The sequence below is a fragment of the Lichenostomus cassidix genome, chromosome 5, assembly GCF_008360975.1.
Source record: "Lichenostomus cassidix isolate B80296 chromosome 5, HeHo_3.0, whole genome shotgun sequence".
Classification (NCBI taxonomy): Eukaryota; Metazoa; Chordata; class Aves; order Passeriformes; family Meliphagidae; genus Lichenostomus; species Lichenostomus cassidix.
This window is the reverse complement of record NC_139486.1, coordinates 56,797,231-56,823,185: the sequence shown is the minus strand read 5'-3', so window position 1 is coordinate 56,823,185 and position 25,955 is coordinate 56,797,231. Positions and strand designations below refer to the sequence as shown.

At 41.6% G+C, this 25,955-nt stretch overlaps 1 protein-coding gene across 2 annotated transcripts in view; it reads right to left on the bottom strand.

Annotated features, from left to right (window-relative positions):
* The window catches only part of NAV2 (neuron navigator 2), a 194,214-nt gene extending 173,310 nt beyond the window's left edge, over positions 1 to 20,904 (bottom strand). For both annotated transcript variants that reach the window (XM_085063238.1, XM_085063239.1), the window contains exon 1: positions 19,758 to 20,904. In XM_085063238.1, coding sequence (XP_084919364.1) covers positions 19,758 to 20,015 — 258 coding nt within the window. In that variant the 5' untranslated portion in view covers positions 20,016 to 20,904. The remainder of the gene's footprint in view (positions 1 to 19,757) is intronic.
* Positions 20,905 to 25,955: the final 5,051 nt, after the last annotated feature.

Genomic DNA, 25,955 nt, shown 5'->3' with positions numbered 1-25,955 from the left:
CCACCTGCTTTCCCCTCACCTCCTCTGCCAGACTCCTCTTGGCTCACTGCACTTGTGGGCAGCTGGAACTTTTCTTGCTCTACTACTGTTTGATAATAGCAGAATTAACAAGAAGTAAATTCATGTTCCTCCCTACTCTTTGATTTAATTAAAAAAATTAATATATATCATAAATTAAGTCAATTGACTGGAAAGTAATTTTTCCTAAAAATTTGCCTGCTTTTCATCTTCTTTTTTTATAATTTCAAATATTATCCTTTCCACTTGCTTTCAACCTTTCAACTTTTCTCTCAATTTTCACCTTACCACATCATCAATCTTGTCAGTTAGGGAGAAAAAAAATCAGACCTATTAAAGAGCAAAAGTTTGCAGCAGACTAAAAGTCAACTAAAGACATTACTTAGCTACTCTGTCCATGTACTCTGAAATTAAAGACTGAAACAGAAATGCTAATGACAAAGAAAGAAATGAAGATGCTGATATTTATCATGAAAGAGTGCTCCAGGCTGTATCAAATAGAAATGCAAATTCTTATTCATGATGCTGGATGCAGACAGCCAAATCTCAATCTATTCCTACTACTTTAAAAGTCAAGAGATTCCTCCAAAGGGTAAACAAATGATGAGCTGCCTAAGGTAGGGGTCCTGAAAACAAGTTTTATCTAAGAAAAGCTTTCCTAGTCCCTGGAGTTGGTATCCAATTAATGCTTCTAGTATTCTGAAGGGATTATCACTTGCTGGAAAACAGACACAAAAATTCTGCTACAAAACTTGGTTTATGTTTTTGATGGATTAGTAAAATAGCACAGAGCTAGGAAAATAGGTTTTCAATTTAATATTATCCCCCCCTATATTATCATTGTTAAGAATGACTCCCATGGCTTACTGAAACTGTTATTCTTTTGTATCTCAAAATATGAGATAAACAGAAAATATGAATAAAAAAGCTACAGCAAGCCTCTCTGTAAACAACCAGAAGCATTTTGTTGAGTTCACCTTATATGGCACCAATGAACAGAGCTCATCCTCATCCCATAAATGTCAAAAAGAGTTTTATGACCATTCAAATCACTCTCTATTTTCATGATGGGGCAAAGAAAGGCATGTTAAGTTTAATTTGCTCCCCAAATTGGCCCAATCTACACTATGACCTACAGCCCAGTCTTATTTGAACACAATAATTAGCATTTACTAAGATAACTCAGTTATCAATCCAAATTTGAAATGTCTCTCTAAGAGTATAACATCAGCATTGTGTCTGGGATCCACTTAAACAGTTAACAGGTTTTCAGTTATAAAGTTATATTAAAATACAAGGCAATTTTCCCCCTACTTGCACCATTTCCTATCACTTGTGTGTCTCATTAGCTCATATCTCAGTATTAAAAATTATTGCTGGCCTGCTCTCAATGTACCTTAATATGATGACTTAAGAAAAAAAAAAAGAAAAATCCAATTAAGATTTATGAGATCTGACTCTTCTTTCCCTTTAAGTTTGACCATGTAATTTAGCATTTCAACTTCACATTCAACTCGTGTAACTAGTAATGACATAAGCTGCAAGGTACAAAAGAATCAGACCTGTTTGATTATATGAAATTAAACATTTCTTATTTTTATTAAGTATTCTTTCACTGGTGTCAGGCCATGCTCCAAGGAGGAGATTATAATACTGCTTTTAAGCTATTTAGAGATTTTAAAACAGTGTCAAACTATGCTCTGAATATCCTAAAATGTGCTAGTTGTGAGCACAATGTTATTTTCAGAGGCAATGAGCCTCTGAAAACAAGATTGGTTTCCAATCCCTAGTCTAGCTACACAGAGTTCAAATCACAGACCAAGAGAAAAAAAAAAAAAAGAAGACTCTCTGCTGCTACTGTTACAGCACTTCACCAGTGTCAGTAGGAAAAATAAATAAACCTGAGAACAAGCTATTATTAGTTTTCCTTTGCAGATAAATATTATTAATGCTGCTTGGTTTACTCTCTAAGCACTTGGCCCAAAAGAAGCAGCATTGCACTGACCTTTGCCTTGGAAACTTTGAGGTTTGGTTCATCCAAGTCCCACGAACAGGCAGGAGAAGAGCAGGGAAGAGAGTGAGGTAAAAAGGGACACCTGCCTGAGGATGCCTTCCAAAAATTGTGTGTGCTGTTCATATGTACTTCTCTCACAGACACAGAGCTTTCCTGGACAATAAAAAGTGGGGGACCTCCTTGGCTAAACTGAACAGTGCAGGTGAGACTGCATGAGAAGACACTTCAATATATTTCCTTTCATCCCCTTTCACTGCAGATTACAATCTGGGATCACCATAAGCAGCATTTGTACCACTGTGATCCAATTCATTTTCCAAATCCTGTGAGGATTCAGCACATAAAAACCAGAAAGAAAGAAAAAACAAAGCAACCATCACACATGAGAAATAAGGTCTGGCTTCCATTTCACGGAAAATTAATAACTAAAATTGGTAACAACTGACTGACAAAAATTGTGCTGCTTCCTGCTGGTTTAACTGCTTCTAGGCAAAATTATGATTACTGCTAATAAGACTAGGAATCTAATAAGCCTTGAGAACAATACAGAACAGCAAGTCACAAAATAACTACACTTTCTAGTCAGAATGGTTCTCCTGCAGGCAAAAACACAGTGGGAAGGTGGCTTGAAAGAGCCAAGTGACATTAGCACTTCATATTCACAAGGAAAGGGACTTTGCACACAAAGAGGCACCATTTAGTTGTATTTCAGGTCCTGTTAAAATGCCATATTAACTGGAAATCCAAAAATGATAGACATAAGGACAGTATAGCTGCTTCAGAAATATTTTTCCCTCTATTAAAACTATTTTTCTTTCATTATGAAGGATCATGGTTTGGATCAAAGATTTGGTTCCAGCACCTCTGCCATGGTGCTTAGTTCATGCACCTCTGCCATAGTGGACAACTTCCACTAGACCAGGTTGCTAAAAGCCCCATCCAGCCCAGCCTTGAACTCTTCCAGGGAAAACTTCCAGCCCTGACAACACAATGGAAAATTTTCAGTTGTAATTCCAAGCAAACAGTTGTGACTTTAATGGATTTACATTTTTTCCCCAAAACAGAGATTTTTGCAGCACAGTTCACGGCAGCTACAACAGAGGGAAAGAGACATTTAGGTCAGACCTTTACCACAGGTCAGATCAAATTTCCATACATGACAAAGCTGATCTGAGCTCCAAAGTGCTGCCTGCTAGATTCACAGCAAATAACCTATGTCAGTACTTCACTGGAAACCATTATAAAGCTCTGAAATGCTCCAGCAGATGCAGATGTTTTGCAGAGACAGAGAATCTACAGATTGAGCTACAGAGTGTGGCTTAGTCACTGAACAGGAGGGACTGAACAGTGATCTCCTTTTTTTTCTTGGTAGCTACAACTTAATCTGTATTCCCCTGCTAAAAAGATTGCAACAAAACCCTTTATAATGAAAGGACAATTAAGTCACATTACGTGCAAAAAGTCATCACTCGATAATGATGCACTAATTTCAGCGAGATAAGACACTAATCACTTATGGTAATCAAATTTGCCCTGGTAATGCAGTGACTGGACCCTGTTGAAGCAATTCAGAGATGTTCATTAGCTCTGCTTCCAGATGCCACCAGCTCCAAGTGTGTCTCTGATGGTGACACTCCGAGGCTGGGAGGACATCACATTATCTCCTGTTCCATTTCTGTACCAGAAAAGGCAGATTCTGGATTCATCCATCATACTTATTGTATGAGTTTCCAGCCACACAAGTACTGGCATCTGGCAATTCAGAATCTGGTGATGCTATGCCTAAAATAAACGGCAGTCATAAAATATTGTAGATTTTCTTTCTCCACCGAAAGAATTATCTATAATAAATCTAATCCTTACCCAAGGGCTATTTAATACCGTGCAACTCAACCGGGAAAGCAAAGAAAAATGAGGTGTGCTTTGGTTCTGCCCAGCACCACCAGGTGGCAATAGCAGCCCAGCTAACCCATCCCAAAGCAAGCCAGCAGCACAAACTGCTTATTCTCCTTTTCCCTTTCACTCAGCCCGACCCAGAGCTTGTCTTAATCTAAACTCAGCGTCAGACTAACCGTCTATAATAAACAGGACCCACACAGCTATTCCTGCTTCATGAGATAGTCCTAAGATTGGGTACAACCTAAGCAGCTCCCAAGAACCCATGAGTGACACTTCCCATTTGGCAAATCCTGCTTTTCCTTGTGCTGGAGGCGTCGCTGCCTCATGCAGATATCCATCACATACACTGACTTCTGCAAACTGACACCCCTTCCATGTGTTTTGGCTCCAAGAGGGAACAGCATGCAAGACTCCACTCATTCCCTACCCAAACACTGCACATATGCCCCAAGCCATGTGAAATATGGAAAAGCAGGAGAAAAAAAATCCAACTTTTTGATAACCTGAAGTACAGAACAGAAGTACACCAGGCTTGGATTTGAACAGAAAGCTAGATCCAAAAAGTGGCTTATATGTCTTAGATTTCAGGGAGTTCTTTATGTGAGTGAATTAGAGCTGTATGGTCTTACTTTACCAACCATTTAAGTTCAGTCAACAGGCAGAGGTAGCTTGGTGTAGAGAAATTAATTGCCATTGCAAACTCAATTTGCAGACATCACACTGAATGAGGATGGTGGAAATCAAAGAGCAATCTGGCTTCATCCAGCATCCCAGGACTACAGTTTCTAAACATCTCAGCAGTCTGATAAACAGATCTGTGATTTTTTGTTGTTTTTAATGGAGCTGTAGGAAGAATATAATCCTAGGTACATTAATATATAAAGTTACATCTCTGATTTGGCCTCACCAGTGCCCTGTGTGGAATTACAAGGTAAGCAAAACTGAGTCATTGGTCTACACCTGCTTTTCAGATTTACAATTCCAAGTGCTCAGTCACCGCAGACCACCAGGAACTTCCACCTCCAGCACCACTGAGATCACCATTCCCTCCCTAACCTGGCCTGCTTGGATGAAACTCACTGACCTAGGTCAAAAACCATTTTATATGACCCTAAAGTAGAACCTGGAATAATTTGCATTGTAACCACTGTTCTCTGTTACTTTTTGTTAAATCAGCTTTTTTATCAAAAGTGTCATCCCAATAGTGGGAAAGGAAATGTGACTGAAGGTGGTGGAAGAAAAAGAGGAAGGGGAGTTGTATTTTCTTGGCTTCCACCCATCACTGTAGACTTCTACAACTGAATGTGTTCATGCTTAGGATGGATTTATGTTCTAGTAGGCAAAACCCATTGGCATTTCCTTGTCAGAGGAACAGCTGCTGAAACGCAAGTTACACACTAGGACTTTTTGTCCCCAGTTGCTTTGGTCTTTACTTTCAGTTCCAGTATTGTCTGTAATTCTATTCATAAAGTTAAATTATGACTTGAACTGCAAAATTCATTCTAGCTCCTTCAGAATTTAAAATACGGAATCAGAATACAAAATTAGCCACTGACTCCAGCTGCAATACATTTCTTATTTCTCATTTTCACCCACACTCATTGGAAAAGCAGTTCAGATGACAACCTGAAAATTGGTTTTAATCAGAACTAGTACGTGGAGGTTCCCCCCCTGCCTTTTTGCTCCTTACATCCCATAAGCACCCAAAACAATGACATGTAGGGCGTCAGAAGATGAGCCAAATACCTCTCCAAGGTACTCCAAGACACCACATATCTGAGCAGCAGGTGTTGAGCTCTGCAAAACAAAACCAGATACCAAAACCCAAAACACATTTTAATTTGATTTCATTCTTTTGGGCATTCAGCCTCAGGTCTAACTCTGCATCTCTTCACAGCATCCACTAACACTTCTGTGCCTTTCCTAAGCCAGAGGACCAACATGTCCCTTTCAGCCTCTTCAATGGAAGCAATGCAGGGTGGCAGAACCAGCCAGAGCCCCACAAAAAGGGGAGCAGCAGCAAGCACTGCACTGCTCCAGACAGCATGGCAAGAGCTTCCTGAGGGGACAGGCCTGCTCATCAAACCTGATTTGCTTCTGTGACAGGATAACCCACCTGCTTGATCAAGGGAAGGCAGTTTATGCAATCTTATGGATTTCAGAAAAGCTTTCAATAGTGCCTCTCAGAGTGACCTTCTGCACAAAATGTCCATCACACAGCTGGACAAACACATCATGAGCAACTGGCTCACAGGTTGAATGCAAAGGGTGACAGTGACTGGGGTGGATCAGCCTGGGGAGCTGGCACTAGTGGGGTTCTGCAGGGCTCCATCCTCGGCCCTGTGCTCTTCAACATCTCCATAAATGACTTGGGTGCAGGACTGGAAGGGACACTGAGCAACTTCACAGATGATACAGAGCTGGAGGAGCTGCTGAGTCCCTCAGAGGCAGGGAGGCTCTGCAGAGACCTCCACAGATCAGAGGGTGGGCAATCTCCAACCATGAAGTTCAACAAGGGAAATTCCAGATTCTGCACCTGGGATGGGCAGCCCTGGATGGATGGACAGACTGGGGAGGGAGAGGCTGGAGAGGAGTGCCACAGAGATGGACCTGGGGGTCCTGGCTGATGGGAAGCTGGATCTTTCAATCTTGACTATTCTGTGATTCTGAGATAAAAAGACCACATAAGTCAGGCTTTGTTCTGTGTTCAAACCAGTAAAATTTGCAGAGTTAAATGCAAAGCCAACCTGCAGTAGCTCTAGATCTCTAGAAAAGAAGCTATTTTTAAACTGCAGTAGCAATGTGGACTGCATAAATTAGCATAATCTCAGCCTTCACAGATAGTTCTCAGCTGCTTTACATACTACAAATTAACACTCTGCAGATTCCTCGCTTCTACTAACGTGGTCAATCATGCAATTCATAGGGCTTAAAATCTCCTTTTTCCATCCTCCAAAATCGCAATGGCCTTTTTTTACACTTCTTTTTGCCCTTTCAGAGCAGTACTACCACAGGCACAGGTTCCATTACAAATCTCACAAGGTTTTGTGTGTAACTGGTGGTTCTGTGGCTCCCTAAATGCAGGACATCCTCCTATTTTCTCAGCTGATGATTTTCTCCTCGTGGGCAGATGGCATGGAAGTGGAGTGCAGATGGAAACCCACAGCCCACAAACTCCTCATTATAATTTGAAATAGCACAATTCTCATCTTCTCTTTAAATTATTTTCAGCAATAAAGGACAAATTGCTGTTTTCAGAAGGCACAGCCAAAAGTAATGATATCTGTTTATAGCTGAGAACCTTCTCCTAATAATGTGACTTCTATTTTCACAAGTTTTATTCAAATCCATAAATCATTAGTGGAAAGGGCTTTAAATCGAGTATCTCTTGCTTTGATTCAAGTATTACCTTAAGAAGAAAGATCAATAAGAAAAAAAGCAGATCACACATGCATGAAGGTTGAGAAATCCACAGTTAGCTATTTAAGGTAATTCGTGGCTCCAGGTATCACTTTACCTGAGCAGCTTGGAATTATAATGGATTTATCTCAGCAGAACACCTGTCAGATAAGGGAGCTGCTGGTGATAAGTGCAGCAGGCAGCAAGGAGGTGACAATGATGCCGATGGCCTGTGGCTCACAGACTCATCCTGCACCCTTCCCTGCCCTTTAGGACTGAAACCCCTCCTGGCAGAAAGGCACGGCTCAAAATGAGGGTGGGTGCCATAAAAACTAGGCTTATCATTTCTTCAAGCTTTTTCACAGCATGTCCAGTCTGGTGGAACTGGCTTTCCTAACCTTCTGGCCAGTTGGAAAAGTCCTAAAAACAGCAAAATAAAAATATCTGTGGTGGAAAATAGCAAGGAATGAAATAATAAGCATTAGAGGTCAAGCTTGGATCCCTGAAAAGTTTGTATTAACCAATGGAAAAGCATTAAAATAAATAAACTAATCCCTTAGCTATAAAAAGAGAACAAACAATACTTGAGACACCCAAGTGACATGGGTGAGGATTTACAAAGTCACAGACAGCTCTCACACACAGCATAAACGAAAAGTTGGCTAATCTGCTCCTGTTCCAGAAGCCTGGAGTCAGACTTGACAAATACAAACAGCTTTGTTTGTTCCAAGTTCTGACCTGGTGCCTGACAACCAATTATTAAACCACACTGCTCTACCTCAGCTAGAAAGGAACCTTCTAAACTGTCTCACAAAATGGTTTCTTTTCTGTCTATTTAAAAGATGGATCCATGTAACTGCATTTTCTGCCTTCAGGATTAACCATAAGCAAGGCTTTTCCTCAGATGGCTGAATTTATTTGCATGTTATACATCAAAAACATTCAGATGTTCAACCTAGTTGTGGTATACATACACTACAACATAAATAATTTGCCTATATAATGCAGGGCTATAATCTTCCACAGCATGCAGGCATGCAAATGATCTTAGACATAGGCAACAACGAGGTGAAAGAATGAAGTGTTTCATCACCAAGGACAATTTATCTTGCCTACATTCATGGAAGAAGATTACAGGAGGTCATCTTCTTAGTGGTTTCCCTTTCACGACACAAAAAAGGCAATAATCAGTTTTCATTAGGGGAGACTTGTCCTTTCTCTTGTACCACATGACTTTCCTGTCCCATCCACCACAGCACTGATATCAACTGAGCCACTACATGGTATTGGCTAACACAAAGGCTTAGAAAGGGTAAGAGAAACACTCAAATTTGAGATGCAACCCCCAAGGACTCACCCGTGTCTAAAGAACCTAACACATGTTTTATCTCCAGCTTAATGGCTCATGCTTGAAACTGATCAGGGTCTTCAAAAGTGACCATTTGCAATGTTGTTTCATGAGAAAACTCAGCTCGAGCTTGACAGAAGAGACTTTGCAGAGGAAGAGAAAGCTCCATTATAAGTGCCTTAAGGAAGCTCTGATTCTACAAAGTCCATCAATATCCCACAGCTCATCCAAAGGCACGTTCAGAGTCTTTGGCATTGGCAGCTGATCACCCAGGGAAAGGCAAAGAGAATTTTGGCAGGGGATGAGATCCTGTGCCAGCGTTTCTGACGCAGTAAGAGTGACTCTGCCACACATCTGTTTCTCTGTGAGAGGCTGAATCTGCCTGTGACAAGGTCAATTTTGAGAAAGGTTGGTATTAAAAGATTATGCTCCCTCCATCCTCTCACTGAGGTTATGCTAATTATTTCAGGGGAGCAAAGGAATTCTTTGATCCTCCAAGTCCTCCTTCCCTCACAAGGTGACTCTGGCTGCCGGCACAGCACCCAGAGGAATGGCCCAGCATATCCTCATTCCATAATTGTGGAATTAGCCATTTTCAACCCTGAAATTTCACCCTAAGAAATTGAGAATGCAGTAATCCACATAATCCAGGCCTCTACACCTGTCCCTCTTCCAACTAATCTCACCACCCTTCACCATGACACATCTTAATTTAGAGTCCTCTCTGCTAAGGTCAGTGTGTAAGTGGATGCTCAGGACTCGCAACAAGTATTTGTCTCAAGGTGGGACCAATTGTTTTGTGAACCCTGCAAGACACAGAAATACCAGCAGCCAGCAGAGCCCTTGGCCAGCAGGGCACAAATGATCTTTACAAACTAGGGAGCAGCGAGGAGAAGGAACAGAAAAATAAATAAATAAATGCATCTAGCGTAGCCCTGGATAATGCGATCTGCTGGTATTAAGTTTTCTCCTGAAGGAGTTAAGTATATACCAGCTGCTCTACATTAAACCGAGCTGGCATTTTAAATCATGCAAATGAGCTGAGCTCCCATCCATTTCAGCCCAGCCTTTAACAGCATTGCTGTAAATGATGCAAAGTGCTGGCCAAACCAAGCCCTGCCACTTCAGCTGCTGTCAGGGAGGAGAGGAGGAGGCAGGGGGGGTAATGGCTCTGAGGGATGCTGCAGCTATTCACAAGATGGTTTGCAAGAGCCTCCTTCCACCACAGATATTGTCTGCCCATGCATGGAAAGCTTGGGGCTTTTATTTGTTGAAAATCCTTTTATATACGGTACTAAGAACCACCGAAAAAATATTTAAAAATCAACTGTTTTCCAGTGGAACACTGAAATTTCAAACCTCTCTTTGCTTAATGCTGCATTAATAAACACTGAGTGGATCTGACGGGTCATCAGCTCAGAAATGCTGACACAGCAGCCAAGGGTGGCATCCATCCCTTCCATCATGTCCAACACCCATGGACATTTCTCAGACTGGGAAGGGAATAGATGAAAACCTATGTTTATTCAACACAAACCCCTCTTCTGCTGAATCCAAGAGTGCTCAGGAGGCAAGAAAGAAGGCTAAATCTTCCTTAGTTCACACTGCTGTGGCCAAGAGATTAGGTTTCAGCACAAAGCTGAAACAGTGAAAGGAGAGCGAAGGATCTGCTGTTAAGAAGTCTAGGGGCTCTGTAGACTTTTTTTTAATTACTATTTCAGGCTCCTTGTGGAGGTAACCTGCTCAACAAGGGGAAGGTGAAATCAATTCTTGTGTCAAAAGTAACACAAGAATGATATATAAATATAATTATGTATAAATAACACAGCTGCCTTTCTATCTAACCTGACAAACCAAACCACCAGTGGGTATGACCCCCGGGCATGACACCCCACTGCACAATAATGTGTCTGTAGCACAAATCACTCCTCCTCGTCCAAGCCCTACCAGGGAAAGGCCAAAAGGCATCTTACAGCCAGGAAAGGAAAATCTTCATGGCTGCAGTGTGGGAAGGTGGTATCTGACTGCATAGAAACAGGATCCTAGGCAACCACTGCTCTTCCCTCTCAAAAAACAGAAAGCAGTTTGATTCAGTGAAACAGAGCAAATTCCCTACAATTCTCTGGAGAGGCTCTGTAGGGATGGACAGGATGCTGCTGCCTCCCCTTTCCAGCTCCATGCTAGAGGCCCTGGCACCTTTTTGCCAGCTTTCTTTGGCAGTGCCCATCTGGCTCATTACCATGGAGGATCAGACCTGTGTGCTCCAGAGCCCATCCCAGAGGAGTAAGATAAAGCAATGCCAAAAATACTCCTCCCCAAAATAATCCATCCCAGTTAAGGCCCAGACAAGTCTGGAATACATGTGGCTGTCCTGAGAAGCAGACTGACCCCTGGCTATTGAGCAAGAAAAGAGAAATCCATTTCTAAGCTGTTGCATCAAATGATCAATGCACATTTGATCTTGAAACATCACGTGACATTTTTCGATTCGTTTTGAAGACTTATATATCGATAGGTGTCTGGCAAATGAAGAATAATTTAAAATGGAATCAAATTTGTATTACCAGACTGATCCATTAATTACTGTCTCCACCAGCTACAATCAAAATTGTGCATTGATTTTTGTGGATCAAAATGTCAGTACTGAAGTTACCTGTAGTTTCCAACAGTGGATGTGGCTCAAGTGGAGATGGCTGAAGAAAAAATGAACCTGTTCCTAAATATTTGTTTCAAGATATACAAGTATTATAAAGTCTCAGTGCCCATATTCACCATAAAATGTCACACAAGCTGGATCAACAACATGAAATCCCCCCAGGGTATTCCTTTTGTTCTACCAATAGGCAAATATATAGAATTAATAGACGGCAGAAAAAGACAATATAATAATTCCTGGTCAGCATTTCCAGCAGAAAATAATATATCAGGGAAGATTCCCATCACTGTGTGAAATGAACAGGTATTACTACAACATTCTTCACAACTGAGAACATCACTCCATGAAACACAAACTACATAAAATTACAATTCCAGCCTGTCACACACCTCTTCCACTTCCCCCAAGAGCAAAGCACAGGTGTCCTCAGACAGCTGTTCTAGAAGATGTCCTTCATAAACAACTCTGAAAATTCCAGCTGCTTTGGCTAAAAGGCCTTGTCAACTCCTACAGTGTTACTTGGGAGATGAGGAGGAACACAGAAATGATCAGGGAAATTGGTTGAGTCCTTTTGTTCAGATAAAGTGTAACCAAGCCAACAAGAGCCCAGCACTGAGAACAGCTAGTGCTGCAGCAGACAGTAAGTCAGCCTGTCAAGGTTGGTTTAGGGTTTTTATGTATGTTTGGATTATATATTTCATGTTAAAGCCTGGATACACATAACTGGCTCACTTTGTTAAGCAGGTGAGACAAACATCTCTGGCTTTCTCCAAAAAGGCCCAGTAAAGCCAAGGCACTTTGGATTATACCATGGCTGTCATTACATAAAGGACAAGATGGAAGGAATGGACCAATATGAGTGACAGGACAGCTAAAATAAAGACAATTAGGGGCTCCTTCCAACTGTGAAAGAGATTATATGGCAACTTGTAGCCACAGCTGTAGAGAAAAAAAAAAAACACACAAGGAAAAGGACTTGAGGAAACGTCCAAGACAAGGGATGAGCACAAGCTAAAAAATGCAAGTAAACAAGAGATTTGTCAAAATATGGTGATATGACAGTCCAAAACTGAACACACACAGGAGAAAAAGTCCTGGTAAAAGTGTATTTTCAAATACAGAAGTTGGATATTTTTTCCTTTCATGCTTTGTTTTCCCACACATTGCCTCCAATTCTAAAATAATCCAAAATTAAAATGAAAAATAATCCAAGGATAACACACCCAAAAATAATTTCAAGAGGAAAAAAAAAAGGTGGAATCAGAATAAAACTTCAGATCTCAGCCTGTTTTAAAATAAGAAGTGACCCATTTTCTCATTTATTTTAAGAGGTGGTTTATTTGTTTTAAGTTTTAGCAGTTATTTCCATGCCTATGCTTTGCAAAATTGAAGAAACTGAGACTGTTTCCACAAACTATTTCAGCAAAAACAATTTACAGATAAAATTAGAGGCATATAACTAAGTGCCAAGTGTTTGACTGAATTCCAGTTCTTGGTGAATGGAAAACCAGCAGCTTCCTGTTACAAAATGTACCAACAGTTCATGTCTAATAATACACATAATATCTAACCATTTATATACTTCAAATATAGATGTTTCTAAAAATAATATTAAAGCAGGGTATTTTTAGCCAGGTGAATTTCTCAGGAGAATGAGATTCTACAGTTTGCTGCAAGAAAAAAAAATAGATTAATGGGTTAAAATTTCAAGAATATCTCTTGATTTATACCAGAATAAAAGTAGAAGGTTTAGTTCCAAAGCCTCCAGAAGTGAAAAACAAATGAGAAAAAAGGTCAAGAGCAAAACACACACCCTTTCATTGAAGGTCCAACTATTGCTTAATTCACAAATTATCTTAAAAGTATCTTCTTAAACGGCACTTACAATATTTATTCTGCTGCAAATTTGGAAAGTTCAAGCAAAATAATTATTGATTTGAGTACCTCCTTAATTTCTTCCACTTTGCTAAGGACAGGGAACATGTAGGCTAGAAGCATTAAAATACTCTACAAATTATTCAGAGATTTAAATCTAGTGGTGAGACAATCTGGAAAGTGAAATTACAGAGTAGCCAATGTTTCTCAAAGGACTCTTAAAAGGAAATTAAAACCAGCCAATACCAACCCTTAATTTCCAAAACCCAAAACTGAATCCACACTTACTACCTCAAAAAAATAAAGGCTTCTTTTCCTGATACCCTCTGGAGAAGCAAAAAGAGGACAAGTGGTGTTGGTCTCATAATTTTATTTCTTTTTGGTATTTCTAAGATACTTGAAACTTGGGAATGGTTCATGATTTGTTCACCAGACCCCTTTACAAATTGGGGGTTTTTTTGTTGTTTTTTTTTTTTTTCTTTTTGAGAATTAAAGCTCAGGTTCAGTGCCAGCAGATTTCAAAACCACTACCTGTTTTTCTCCTCTGCTAATATCCTTGTACCTCTCTCTGCCTGGGTGTCACTGTGCACCAAGTGTCACAGCAGAAGGTGACAAAAATCACTTGCTAAAAGAGGGACAAAGAACATGAGAGTGTTCAATTAAGAAATTCAACTTGCTGGAGTAAACGAACAGTTTCAAGGACAGAAGGAGAACACATGGACACCAGATGCATGAGCATTTTGGACTGTTAACAAGCAGCAGCAAAGGAGAAAGATAATCTAGTATCAGGGGACTAGCCAGTAATTTTCTATAGAACTGCAGACATTCTGACCTTGGCTAAATTTCTCTGTGCCTCAGCCATCCATTCAATAAATGCTCTCCATAAAATAAGAGCAATATCCCTACCTCTAAGTAGTGTTCTTAGGTTAAGCATATTCAAATTTTCAAGCCCAACAGATAGATACACAGACTGTCAAAAGTAAGAGGAAAAAACCCAACATTTTCCAGTATGATAAAAAACCAAATAGAACTTTGAGTTGAAGTAACCCTTTGCATATTCCAAATGAATACCCAATGATTACAGAACTCCTGAATTTACAGTGCAATGTAAATGTTGTTCAAATGCAGGGCATTAGAAAAGGTAGCTCTTTATATGAAAAGACAGATCACTGAAAAATGTAAGTTAATAATCACAATAAAACAGCTTCAGAATTGTTTTCTATCTGGGAACATTTCATCTGGAGCAACTCCTCAATGACTTAGTATTTTTCAGTATCTATCTATAAATATATCAAACCCACTGTAATCATAAATAGAAGAAGAATTTGGCTACTTAATGGCCTCAAATTGCTTACACTGTGTCCAAAAATTAAATCAGTCAGAAAGCAAGATACAGCATGGGCCTTTTTGTAGGAATGTACTTAGGTACACAACTTTTATAATCATATAAACAAGATCATTAATACCAATTTCAAATTTATTTTGTGCTTATCTGTTTTGATAGCCTGAATCCACAGTTTTTCTCAGCTTCTCCCAACTCTTCAGTAAAATTTATCCTTTGTTCACATCCTAAACACGACCCCATTTGGTTTCTCCCAATTGCAAAAAGCGATCTTTTATGCTAAAGCTATCGGTATGATTGACCACATTTTTTATAATTTCATTTATAATTAGCTCAGCAGTCGTAGCGAGACTGAATTTCACACCACTGAGGCATCTCACGCGATGGCACTGAAACCAATCGATGCTCATCTGACTTTAAATTGGGTCCAGATAAAGATTTGCTTGATCCCTATCCCTTCTGCAAGCTGGTTCAGCACTAGAACTGTGAAACCCAGCATCACACACAAAAATGGCTAATGCCATGTGAAAAGGGAAGGCATCATTTCTCTGCAATATGCTCCATTAATCTTTCTCTATTTGAAGCTTCACATTAGCAAGACAGTGATACGGAGGTTTAAACGGCTCCTGGTGAAGTTAATTAAAATATAGAAAAGTAATTACTAATATCTGAACTACGTGGCTTGATTTGGATTGCTAATGGCATGGGCACAAGGGGAGCAAGGCAGAGAAGGGAAACCAAGAGATCATGGGGCACATGTGGCTCATCAAACAGTTGATGGGAGCCTAAATTTGAAGTGTGGAAAAATACTGGGAGAACCTATTAAGTTAATCAGTTTGAGAGCAGCTCAGAGCTGACTGAAAAGCTCCCTGGAATGTACCAGCAGTGTGCCATCGAGCTGGGAATAGCTATCAACTACATTTATTTGCAGGGAGGTGTAACTGAGTTTCCATACTCTTGTCATTACCTGGACTACAGACTGGGCAATGAGGAAAAAAAGTGAGATGTTCTTAACCTCAACAGGTGTGGCAAATGTTTTTGGAGCACACACCAGATGTAGATGATCCTCACAGATTAGGAAAGAAGAAATAAATCACTAGAAGAAAAATCTAGTGTAAGAGTAGAAAACAGGGATATCTAGCACACCCCTGAACTAGACCACCCCAGATCCAGGCTGCCCAACTCAACAAGATCTTCACAAACTGGGAAAGCAAGATGAAGAAAAATCTAGCTGAGCATGGTAGCTTGATTTCAGACAATGATGTCTAACCAGTTTTGAACTGAATTCCTAAAAAAAAAAAAAAGTCTAGGGAAACCAAAAGGAGTTCAGCAGATAGCACAAAGAGCTGTAAGAGTTCCAGAAATCCTAGGCTTTGCCTAGTGTGGGGAAGGACAAAAGTGGAGGAAAACATCCCACCCAGTGAGCACCTGTCTGCCATGTTCACCAGGAGAGGGCAACCGCCTGGATTTCAGCAAATGAACATTGCAAAGAAGTTTGCAAAGAAATAACAAGTCCTTCCCCACCCCTCCCTGCTGAAGGTGAAACACAGGTACAGGTAATTGCTGAACACACATTCTTTAGACCCAGGTTAAACAGATGTCCCTACACTTGAAGTGTTTTAGCGGAAGGGTGGCACCAACCATTTCACAAGGTCCTTCAGTGCTGCTTCACTTACTGAAGATACAAAGTGATTATTTTTTAGGTTCTCTAGAGAAAGAAAATCAAGAAACTGGAGAATAAAACATAGCAGCAATAAACACAGTCAGTAAATCCCTGATCTCCCTCAGTGACATTCACAATGACATGGCAGCAGACTGTATGCCTGCAATGGCATCTCCCTTCTTGCCCGAACTCCTAACAGGCAATGACTTATACCTTAACTAATGCAAATTTAGTAGCCAAATGCATCTGACTTCTTCAGAATCACCGAGAAATACCATTTTGCGGATGAGAGATCACAATCTGGCTATCTACTCGACGGAAGTTTCTCTGGTAACAAAGTTAAATATTTCCAAAACAATTCTCTCTAAATATGGGTACAGTTTATTGGCGGCGTTTTCAAACTGGACAAAATAAGCACCAGTGCAACAGTGGGATACTGTTGTGCACAACACAGGGGATTTAATATGGAAAAATGGAGTGTGTCTATCAGTAACAGTAAAATAGGAATGATACTGCCATGATTCATCGACCTAAGATTTCCAGCTAGCATTTACAATGGGCTTGCTGCTAAAACCCTCAGACCTTTCTTTGGAAAGAGCTTCTGAAATACCCTGAAGTATGCTTTTTATAAATTGCACAGCATTTTAAATAACACACTGCCCTTATAAGGCCTTAAGGCACAAAACTTCCAGTTACTATAAAATCCAGTTTATATCAAGAGGAACAAAATTAGCAAAACATTTAGAAGTTTTCACTGATACCGCATTTGTGAGTGGCACATCTTGATTTTCAGATTTCTTTAAAAAAAAACTGGTACTTTAATGAACACTGCCTGCAGTGCTCATGTTGTCTGAGGAATCAGGTTGAAGAAAGGCACCACCTGGCCCCAAAACAGCTCATGAAGCTTTGCAGTGGTGTGTAAATAGCTTGAAATATGCTAAACCAGCACATGGTCTGGTATCCTCACATGGTGGCTTCTGGACTATGCACCAGACACAGCCTCTCCTCCAGAATAATCAGTCAACTAAGCCACTAAATTTTGCATTATGCAGTGCAAAAAGGACCCACTTCAATGGGATTAATAGCAACTCCTTGAAATACTCCCAGAACCAAGAGAATTGGTCCAAATGACACAATCTCCCTCTCATTCTCCCTCCACCCACACAAGAGGATATGATGTCCTTCCACATAGGGCCCAAGATCTACAGAGGATAGGAGCCAAAACATTTAGAATTAGTCCAACTTGTGGATTTAAACTCTAAATTCTAGTGCAAGAATATAACTTCCCTCTCTCACAGGTGATGCCAGGTGTCTGCACAGTAAAATGGTGAGGGCCACATTGGTGATTCAGATAAACCACCCACAGAAGTAAGATTCTCAAGATATTCAGACCTGGTGCAGTGTTCAAGACTAAACCTTACCAGGTTTATTATCAGAAAGCACTTCTATAGCTGCATGCAGCTGAAGGTCTTCCAAGATAAGAGTGCTTCAGCTGCTGACATATCACCTGGCAGCTGTCCATCCATCCTGTTCCTCCTCCATTGGCATGAGGGAACAGTGGGAAAAGGAGAGAACAGTGTCCTTGATAAAACACATCTGGAAAAATCTCCCTCTAGATATAGACTGACGGTCCAAATGACCACCTTGAATGTCAAAACCCTGCATGCTTTTGTGGGTAGAAGGATCAAAGCTAGATCAATAGGAGCCACAAAAAATGACTGTGTTTATTCAAGATAATGGATAGTGAAAAAAGCCTCACTGGTGCTTGTCATCTGCTCAGACTACCAGCCAGAGGAGGTTACTGAGACATTCTCAGTAGCCTAAGATTTCTTCTGCTGCTGATGTAACTAAAAATGTAACATTATCTGACATTCCTTCGACCAAAATCACTCCCGGTTTAAATATAACAAGTTAGCATCAAGACCCTTTCATCACCAGGATACAAAAAAAAAAAGGGGTTTGTTCCACATCACTGTAAGGGTTAAAACCACCATAGTGCTGCCCTTACTGCTGCAAAAAGCTCCCACTGGCAGAATCTCTGTGAGCATAATCTGTTAGAAGATGAGAAAGTATTTCTGAATAACAACCTCTTTTGCAGCAATGTAAATTTCCATGCAGAAACCATGGCATGTGTGAGAGAAAGGGCAGCAGATAATGAGATTTTGCTGCCGTTTCATAATCACAAGGACAGACTCAGGCACAAGTGAGAGAGAGCCCTTGATTCTCTTGTAAAGGCAAGATGTGATGCACAGGTTGGTCTGTCTGCTGCCACTACCCTGCATCAATGCCTGGTTGTGTCCTTTTCCTGCTCTCAGTCCCTCAGGAACTGCTCCAGTCAGATCTGTCTGGCCTGAGCATCCCAACACGTCACCCTGTCTACCGGCAGCATCTCCCGAAATCAGGGCAGGCGGTCAAACATGCCCAGTCAGTAGGCACACTTGTCTGCAGGGAATAGGGTTACGAGGCCACCCACTTCAGAATCTAGGTGGAAGGGATGATCCATTATTCCTCGAAGAAGGAAAAAAACAGGTGAGTATGTGTCATCATTCCCCTATCTCAGCACAATGGTATCACCTTCCACCGGGCTCGGATATTGGCAGAAGCAGCGTGTAATGTATATGGCTGTTGCCAAAATACATCCCAGGGTGACACAGCCATGTCTGTGTCACAGCAATCGATGGTGCTTGCTGCAGCAGCCCCTCTGCTCTGCTCCCTGCACAGCACAGTAAAACACACCACGCTGTGCCCACGCTGCTGCAGACACACCGGGCACAGCAGTGCAGGGCAGTCCCAGCCATGCTAAAACCTCACCCTGCCCACAGGAATTAAACCAGCTGAGGAACGTGCATTTCCCCTCCCCACACAGCAAGCAGCATACATAAAAAATACATTAGAAGACTGATACAGACAAAAGGGAGATCTGAAGAACTTGTATTGATGATGTGCTGCATCTATGATGTCATGCACGTATAGCATTGTACAGGCAATTCCACTTTAGTGTTCATTTCCTACATAATCTGTTTTAATTTAGCTGCACTGAATGACATGCATTTTGTGATCTAGAATCAAGCACTGCCTCCCATTCACTCCCCACACAGCTACAAACACAGAACGTTCACACAGCTCTGGTACAGTACATGCCCAAACACAAAACACATTCACAGCAACCAGCAATCCACACAACCCAGCCCTTACACTTAGCACCTGCAGAAAGCACACAAAGAACACACCCCACAAACAACATCTCTACCACCTCCCTCCTGTAAATCCCCCCAAGTTCAAGCAAAAGTGATGGAGAAGGCAGCACAGGCAAGCAGCACACGCAGCCCATCCCTCAGCACCCCAGCATCAGCTCCATCATGCTGACAAAACTACACATGCCACGGTGTGGAATATAAAACATCCCACCACTGCAGACAGATGTTAGCACACACACATGCACACCCCTTCTCCCGCTCCTATTTACCCAAAAAACCTGCTGCACACTCTCAACACAGAAATAAATTCTCACATACACCTCCCCAGCATTTGCTGCCTGCTAACCTGTGTGTCAAATCCATTTTCTACCGAGCTACTCTTCCTTGCTGGGAGGCCATCTCCGGCGTTTTCTTGTCCATTGGAAGATTTGAGAGGAATCTGGCTGGAATACAATGGCTTCGTCACCTCCACCTTGTTCCCAAACTTCAGGTAACAGGGCTGTGGGATGGTCCTGGCCGTTGGGACATGCAGGATTGGAGCAGCGCTGTGTACGGGTTTAGGTAGTCCCGATTTCATTTTGGAGGCTACCAGGATGGCTGGCATTTTCTCTTTCTGCTTTCCTAACACGTTTCTGTCAGCAGCAGCAACAGCAGAGACAGCAGGCAGGGAGAGAGAAAAGGACACGCTGGGGAAGCTGGTCTACTCTAAAGCAGCCTCGTTTACTGCAGAGATCTCCAAAATCAACTTAGAATTTAAAATCAACAATAAAACCAATTAAAAAAAACTTTTAAAAAAGGGAAGGGAAAAAAGGAAAAAAGAAAAAAAAACCACCAAAACCACTACTTTCAGCCTAAAATATGTCCCAGCTTTATGCCAGCCTTCCACCTGTTTCCTCTAATTTTATTTTCAGTCCTTTACCACTGTCCTCTTTCCTATCTTTGCTATCTAACTTGCTCCTTTCCTTTCTCTATCTGACTCCTGCAATTTTCTTGCCTGGAAATGAGAGACTTTCACTCCATTATCTTGTCACTGCATCTCCAAAGTGAGGCAGCCTTTGGAATAAAAAAAAAAAAAAAAAAAAAAAGGAACCTGCTGCTGCATATGCTTCCCCTTCCGTACGCACTAGAGAGTGAGCGAGCAGGATTTCCAGCTTAAGATGTCTTTCTTCAGTCTTAGCCAAGAAGCAGATGTAGCTCAGTGTGTTAATGACTGATGCCCTTGGATACCAGCCTTAGAGAATCAAGCTTCTTAAGCCTAAAGAGCTGTGAACAGGACAACGATGCCGGAGCAGAAGGAGAAACGTAAGGAGAAACGTCCACTGACAGCGATTTTAAATCAAAATATGTCAGCGGCCACCGAATTTCCCGGCTCCCCCAGTGCTGAGCATAAAAAGCCGGAGAGGCGGCGGGCGGAAAAACCAAAAAAACTAGCAATGAAAGCGATTCAGCGGTGAGAGGGAAGGGAAAGCAGGCGGCAGCTCATGTTCCCTCCCGCAGTGGAGCGGGCTGCTCCCGGCGCTGCTCGGCGCATCCCGGGGGGGTCGGAGCGGGCGGCGGCACGGCGATTGGTCCTGCCCGCCCCGAGCGGCGACAAAAAAAATAAATAAAGAAAGAAAGAAGCGAGAAAGCGCTCCCTCTCTCCGCAGGGGGAGGAGCGGGCTCGGCTCCCGCGGCGGGCACGGAGACCCGCGGCGCTGGAGGGATGCTCCCCCGGGAGAGCAGCGGACCGGGTTTCTTTTTGAAATTTGAAAAAAAAAAAAAAATTCAAATCAAAACACCTGGAGGTGACTCATTGTTCGTGGCCGTTCGGGAAAAAACTCCCGCTTGCCAGCATCAACAGGAATTTAAATAAGCACAGTGAGTAATCCGGCCCTATTATAGCAACGCTTGGCTTTGGGGAGGCTTTCAGTATCACAGGTTCCTCCTCAAGCTGCTCTGGGGAGGTCAGGATCTGTTTCAAGTCCCGGGTGTCTCATTCCTGGTCATCCTGACACATCTCCGAGTTGCACATGTCCCTCTACCTGCACCATCCTGCACGGTGGAGGATTACAGCCTGGAAATCGAGGCACCAAGACATGCTTTCACACTGTATGAGAGGCTCAGCAGCAGGACAGGAGGTGCCACAGTGCCCAGCTTTCAGGTGCTCTGGAAGGGCAGGCAAAGGCTTTGACTCATCCCTCACTGCAAGAAAGACTTGGAGGTGCTGGATTGTGAGGAGAGAAGGGAACTGAGCTGGGGCAGGCTCTGGAGCACCAGACTGCTGACAAGCACCTGAAGGAGCTGGGAGGGCTCAGCCTGGAGAAAATGAGGCTCAGGGGGACCTTCTGGCTCTCTACGACTCCCTGGAAGGAGGCTGTAGTCAGGTGGGAGTCAGGCTCTGCTCCCAAGTGACAAGCGACAGGACAAGTGGCCTCAAGTCGTGCCAGGGGAGATTTAGATTAGATATTAGGAAAAATTTCTTCCCTGAAAGGATTGTAAAGCACTGGTACAGGGAAGTGTTCAAACAACATGGGGATGTGGCTCTTGTGGACATGATTTAGTGGTAATATGTCAGTGTTGGATTTGATGATCTTAGAGGTCTTTTCCAACCTTAACAATTCTGTGATTACACACAGAATTCTGTGCCCCAGAATATTCACAAAACCAACAAGAGACATGGAAGCAAAAGCTGCATTTAAATCACATCCTCATCACACTCCCAATTAATTGCTTTATTTCCTGAGTAAGGCCACTTCCTCCAGCTCCTTATTCTCACCTCATCCACTACCCAAATACTGAATTCCTAACCCACTGCCTGGGTGACATATTATAGGTGTCTCCAGGTTTAAGACAGCATTGCTGGATCCTTCTGCAGATGTCATCTTAAAAGACTTATCCAAGGTTCTATAGTGACTGAGTGGCTGAACTGAAAATTGAAGTCAGAAATTGTGCTCTACTCATGATAAAGTACTATTCTTCCTCAACATTGCAATGTAAAATGTAATTCCACTTCCCACACAGAGCTCACATCTTTAGTTTTGGTTGTTGCTGGGATTTTTCAGCACATCTGCTTTCACACGTACCAGTTCTGCAGGCTGTTTTGTAGTAACTACAAAAGGGTAAATTTTATGGCAGCTGTTTTTTAAAGGAACTGCTTTCACCTTAATCTCTTTATCCACCAATTTCAGATGGGAAATGGCACATCCCTGTTCATCCATCTCGCTGAGATCCCACCAAGACAAATCTTTTAATGTTCTGTCACAACCATGCACAATGTCAGCTTAAAGACAACTATAGACAAAATTTCATAACCCTACACATCGATAAATAATGTAAAATTCACCATCTGAGAGGACTGGAGTTGGAGCAGAAATGTGTCAAATGCTCCAACACCATTTCCATCGTTCCATGCTGAGAACTCAGCCTTGCTGGCTAAAAGAAGGTTGGGCTCCAGTGTGAACATCTTGAAAAAGATCCAGGTCTGAAAACCAGGCTAATTTTAGGTCTGTAATAAAATATAGTAAGGTTTAAAAGCTATTAGAAGATCTAATTGACAGCTTTATGTTCTGTTCTTCACTTACACATTTTATGAGGTTCAGGCCACCAATCTCTGGTGTACCCATCTTGCCAGGTTCTGTTGTTCTGTTTTCATCCTGGAAAACTGGCTAGGCTACAGGACACCAAAACAGCCACAGAGTTAATTTGACCAAAAGAAAAGGATTCATTTCATTTCTCCTTTAGCAGTTATGGAATCTGATCCTTTGATGATGATGGATTGAATGTTCCACAGCTCCTTTGGATGCTTGAGGGAGTCTCACTGATTTCTCAGTGTGCAGTCCTGCCTACTGAAGATGGTTTCTTCTGAATACACTCAGTCTATGATCCTGACAGTTATTTTCCCGAATCAGTAAAATGGACACATTCTTCACCAAAGCTTAATGTGAATTGCTGATAACATACTTGAAGAGTGGCCTAAAATTGCTGCTTCTTTTATAGATTTAGTAAAACACAGTATTTAAGGAATAAGTTTGTATTTCATAACCCTTTGCCACCTAAAACCTGGGGTTTTTTATGTTATACATATTTTGCTTTATATATCTAAACAGCACAGCACAATGACACTGAAATGCAACCTTCTCTATCCAGTGGTAGTGCAGTAATACCATAAGGTCATAAATTACATATTACAGGTTTTATCTGCAAAGAAGGGCAACACAAATTCTGCTCTGTCTTTGGAAGTGACTAGTTTTTGGGTTGTCTAGGTTTTTGGTTTTGATTTGGGTTGGGTTTTTTGGTGGTGGTGGTGGGTTTTTTTTTAAATAAATTTATCTGGTTTTAAGGCTATCATTTTTAGAAGAAACTACTTCTCTTGGACAGTCAAAGGGATCTGGGAACCTGTCCCTCTTATCTCCTGTTAGAAGCCCAACCAGTTTTCCCTTCCCCCGTTTTGAGTCACCCCAATTTCTGTGTCTAAGCTAGGAGTAAGTAATCTTAAAAAGGAGGCAAATTATCTAAACAAAAAGCAAGAGCTTCATTCTTTCCCAGAAATGTTGGATAAGCCTCTAACTATGGGAAATTCCCTTGCAGCTTGAAGTCTGATGAGTATCTTTGCCTGAATAACCACAACATCTCCCCCTTACCTGCCTGTAGTCCAGGGAGCATCCACCCACTCCCCAAAGGGAGGAACACGGAAGGAAAAATGCCACAAACAAGCACCACAATGGAACCACAATAAACCCTACTGATTTGGCTTACAGAGCTGATTTTGAAGCTCAGAAAGCACCACTGCTTTGGACTCAAGCTGTGGCTGCTTAGCACCATGTAGTGTCAGCTCAAGTGCCAAGACTCTGGTGTTGAGAACTGGCTTAATACTCTCAAAATTTTAGTGAGCAGACTCATGAGAACTCAAGAACTTAACACATCAGAGGAAACTATTTGAATGCCCTGTAGTTCAAGAGCTTGTAGGCAAGTCAGCACATTGCCCAAAACAAAGCCAGTAAACAGAACAAAAGCCCAGGGTTGACTGCTCTTGAACAGATGATCTTTATGAATGAGATGAGTGTTTCTGGAACAGTAAAACCATTGAAGCTGCCTGCACAGCTCACACACGATCAATTAACAACAGAACAGGGTCTCTACACCCAAGTGGAATGAAAATGCCTGTATGGATTGCATGTGGGTATTGCAAGTAAAATTAAAAGCTTGATGAAATGTAGCAAAAGATCAGAGAATCAGACCTTCCTTTCAACTTGTGGTTAATATTCATCCTCAATGAAGCCAAATGTTACATTAGCCTAAATGGAAAAAGCATGTAGAATTATGCTATCAATTAGAACACCTCATTAGCTGGTCTGGTGATTCAGAACTGCTGATGAAACTGAACCCAAGGCTTGAAAATACCTTGATCAACGCTACCCTCAGCTTTTAGGCACTAAGGATGTATCTGCAATCTCCCAGAAAAATCGTTTCAAGCCAAGGTGAATATCCCTAGAATGTCACCACACAGTGTCAGAATCAGAGGACTTAATTGTACTCTCAAACCCATTCTCATCAAGCTTTACTACTGCCAGGCAGCTGTCCTATAGACCGTGGGCATGTTCAGCTTTGGCACAGCTCCATCAACTTAAGTGAAGTTATGACAGGAATAAATATGGATCTATTTCTGGTACTGCAGGCATTTTGCACATTCACATCCATCTTTTGTCCCTGATCAGTATCAAATATAGAAAAGCCTGATCCCATCTACACATTTACATTACCATCCTATGAAAGAACCCATAAAGGTGTAGAGGGGTAAAGGTGTAAATCCCCTGATTTTTTGTTGTGTACCCCAAAAGGAACGGCAGAGATTAGAAAGAGGAATGTGGATAGAAGCATTATATAATTTGGCATCCTCTCACCACAGCAATTATAATCTGTACATGAGAGTTCTTTATATAGAGCAGTGAGGAGGAAACCTTGGTTCCGTTCCCAGTTCTTTTGACAGAAATCTTGTCTGCATTACACTAATTCTGATCTAAAATTCCTTTTGTAATCCCCTGACATATTTCTAATTCACACTGGGTTTAATTCCACTTCATTTTATAACAGCGTCAAATTTTAAAAAAATATACAAGCCAAGTTCCACCTGGACAAGAACATCTGTTCCACTCATTTTCAGAAAATACACAGGAAATTTCACTGGCCACACTAGTGATACAGGCAGATGCTTTTGCATGGTGACAGAAAATGGAGCCATTTTAAATTAGCATCTTCTGAGCAATGCTCACATTTAATCCTGTTTCTGTACCAGAACACTTCATGGTTTTGTAATGTAAGCCTGTAGTAGTGCTTCACTCAATAGCTTCCTAAGTTTCTCTTGTCACAGCAAATGCACACTCCCAGCTTTGAATTCATTATGCTCCCATTGCTTTTGAATCTGTAGCCATATCAGTTTCTCACAATCTAATAAAAACTGGGCTCAGCTGTCTTGAGATACACACTGACAGGGGCTCTGTGATGGGCTTTAAAAAGGTCCATCTCTCTGACTCTGCATGCAAAGTTCATTCCTTGGACTCAACCTCAT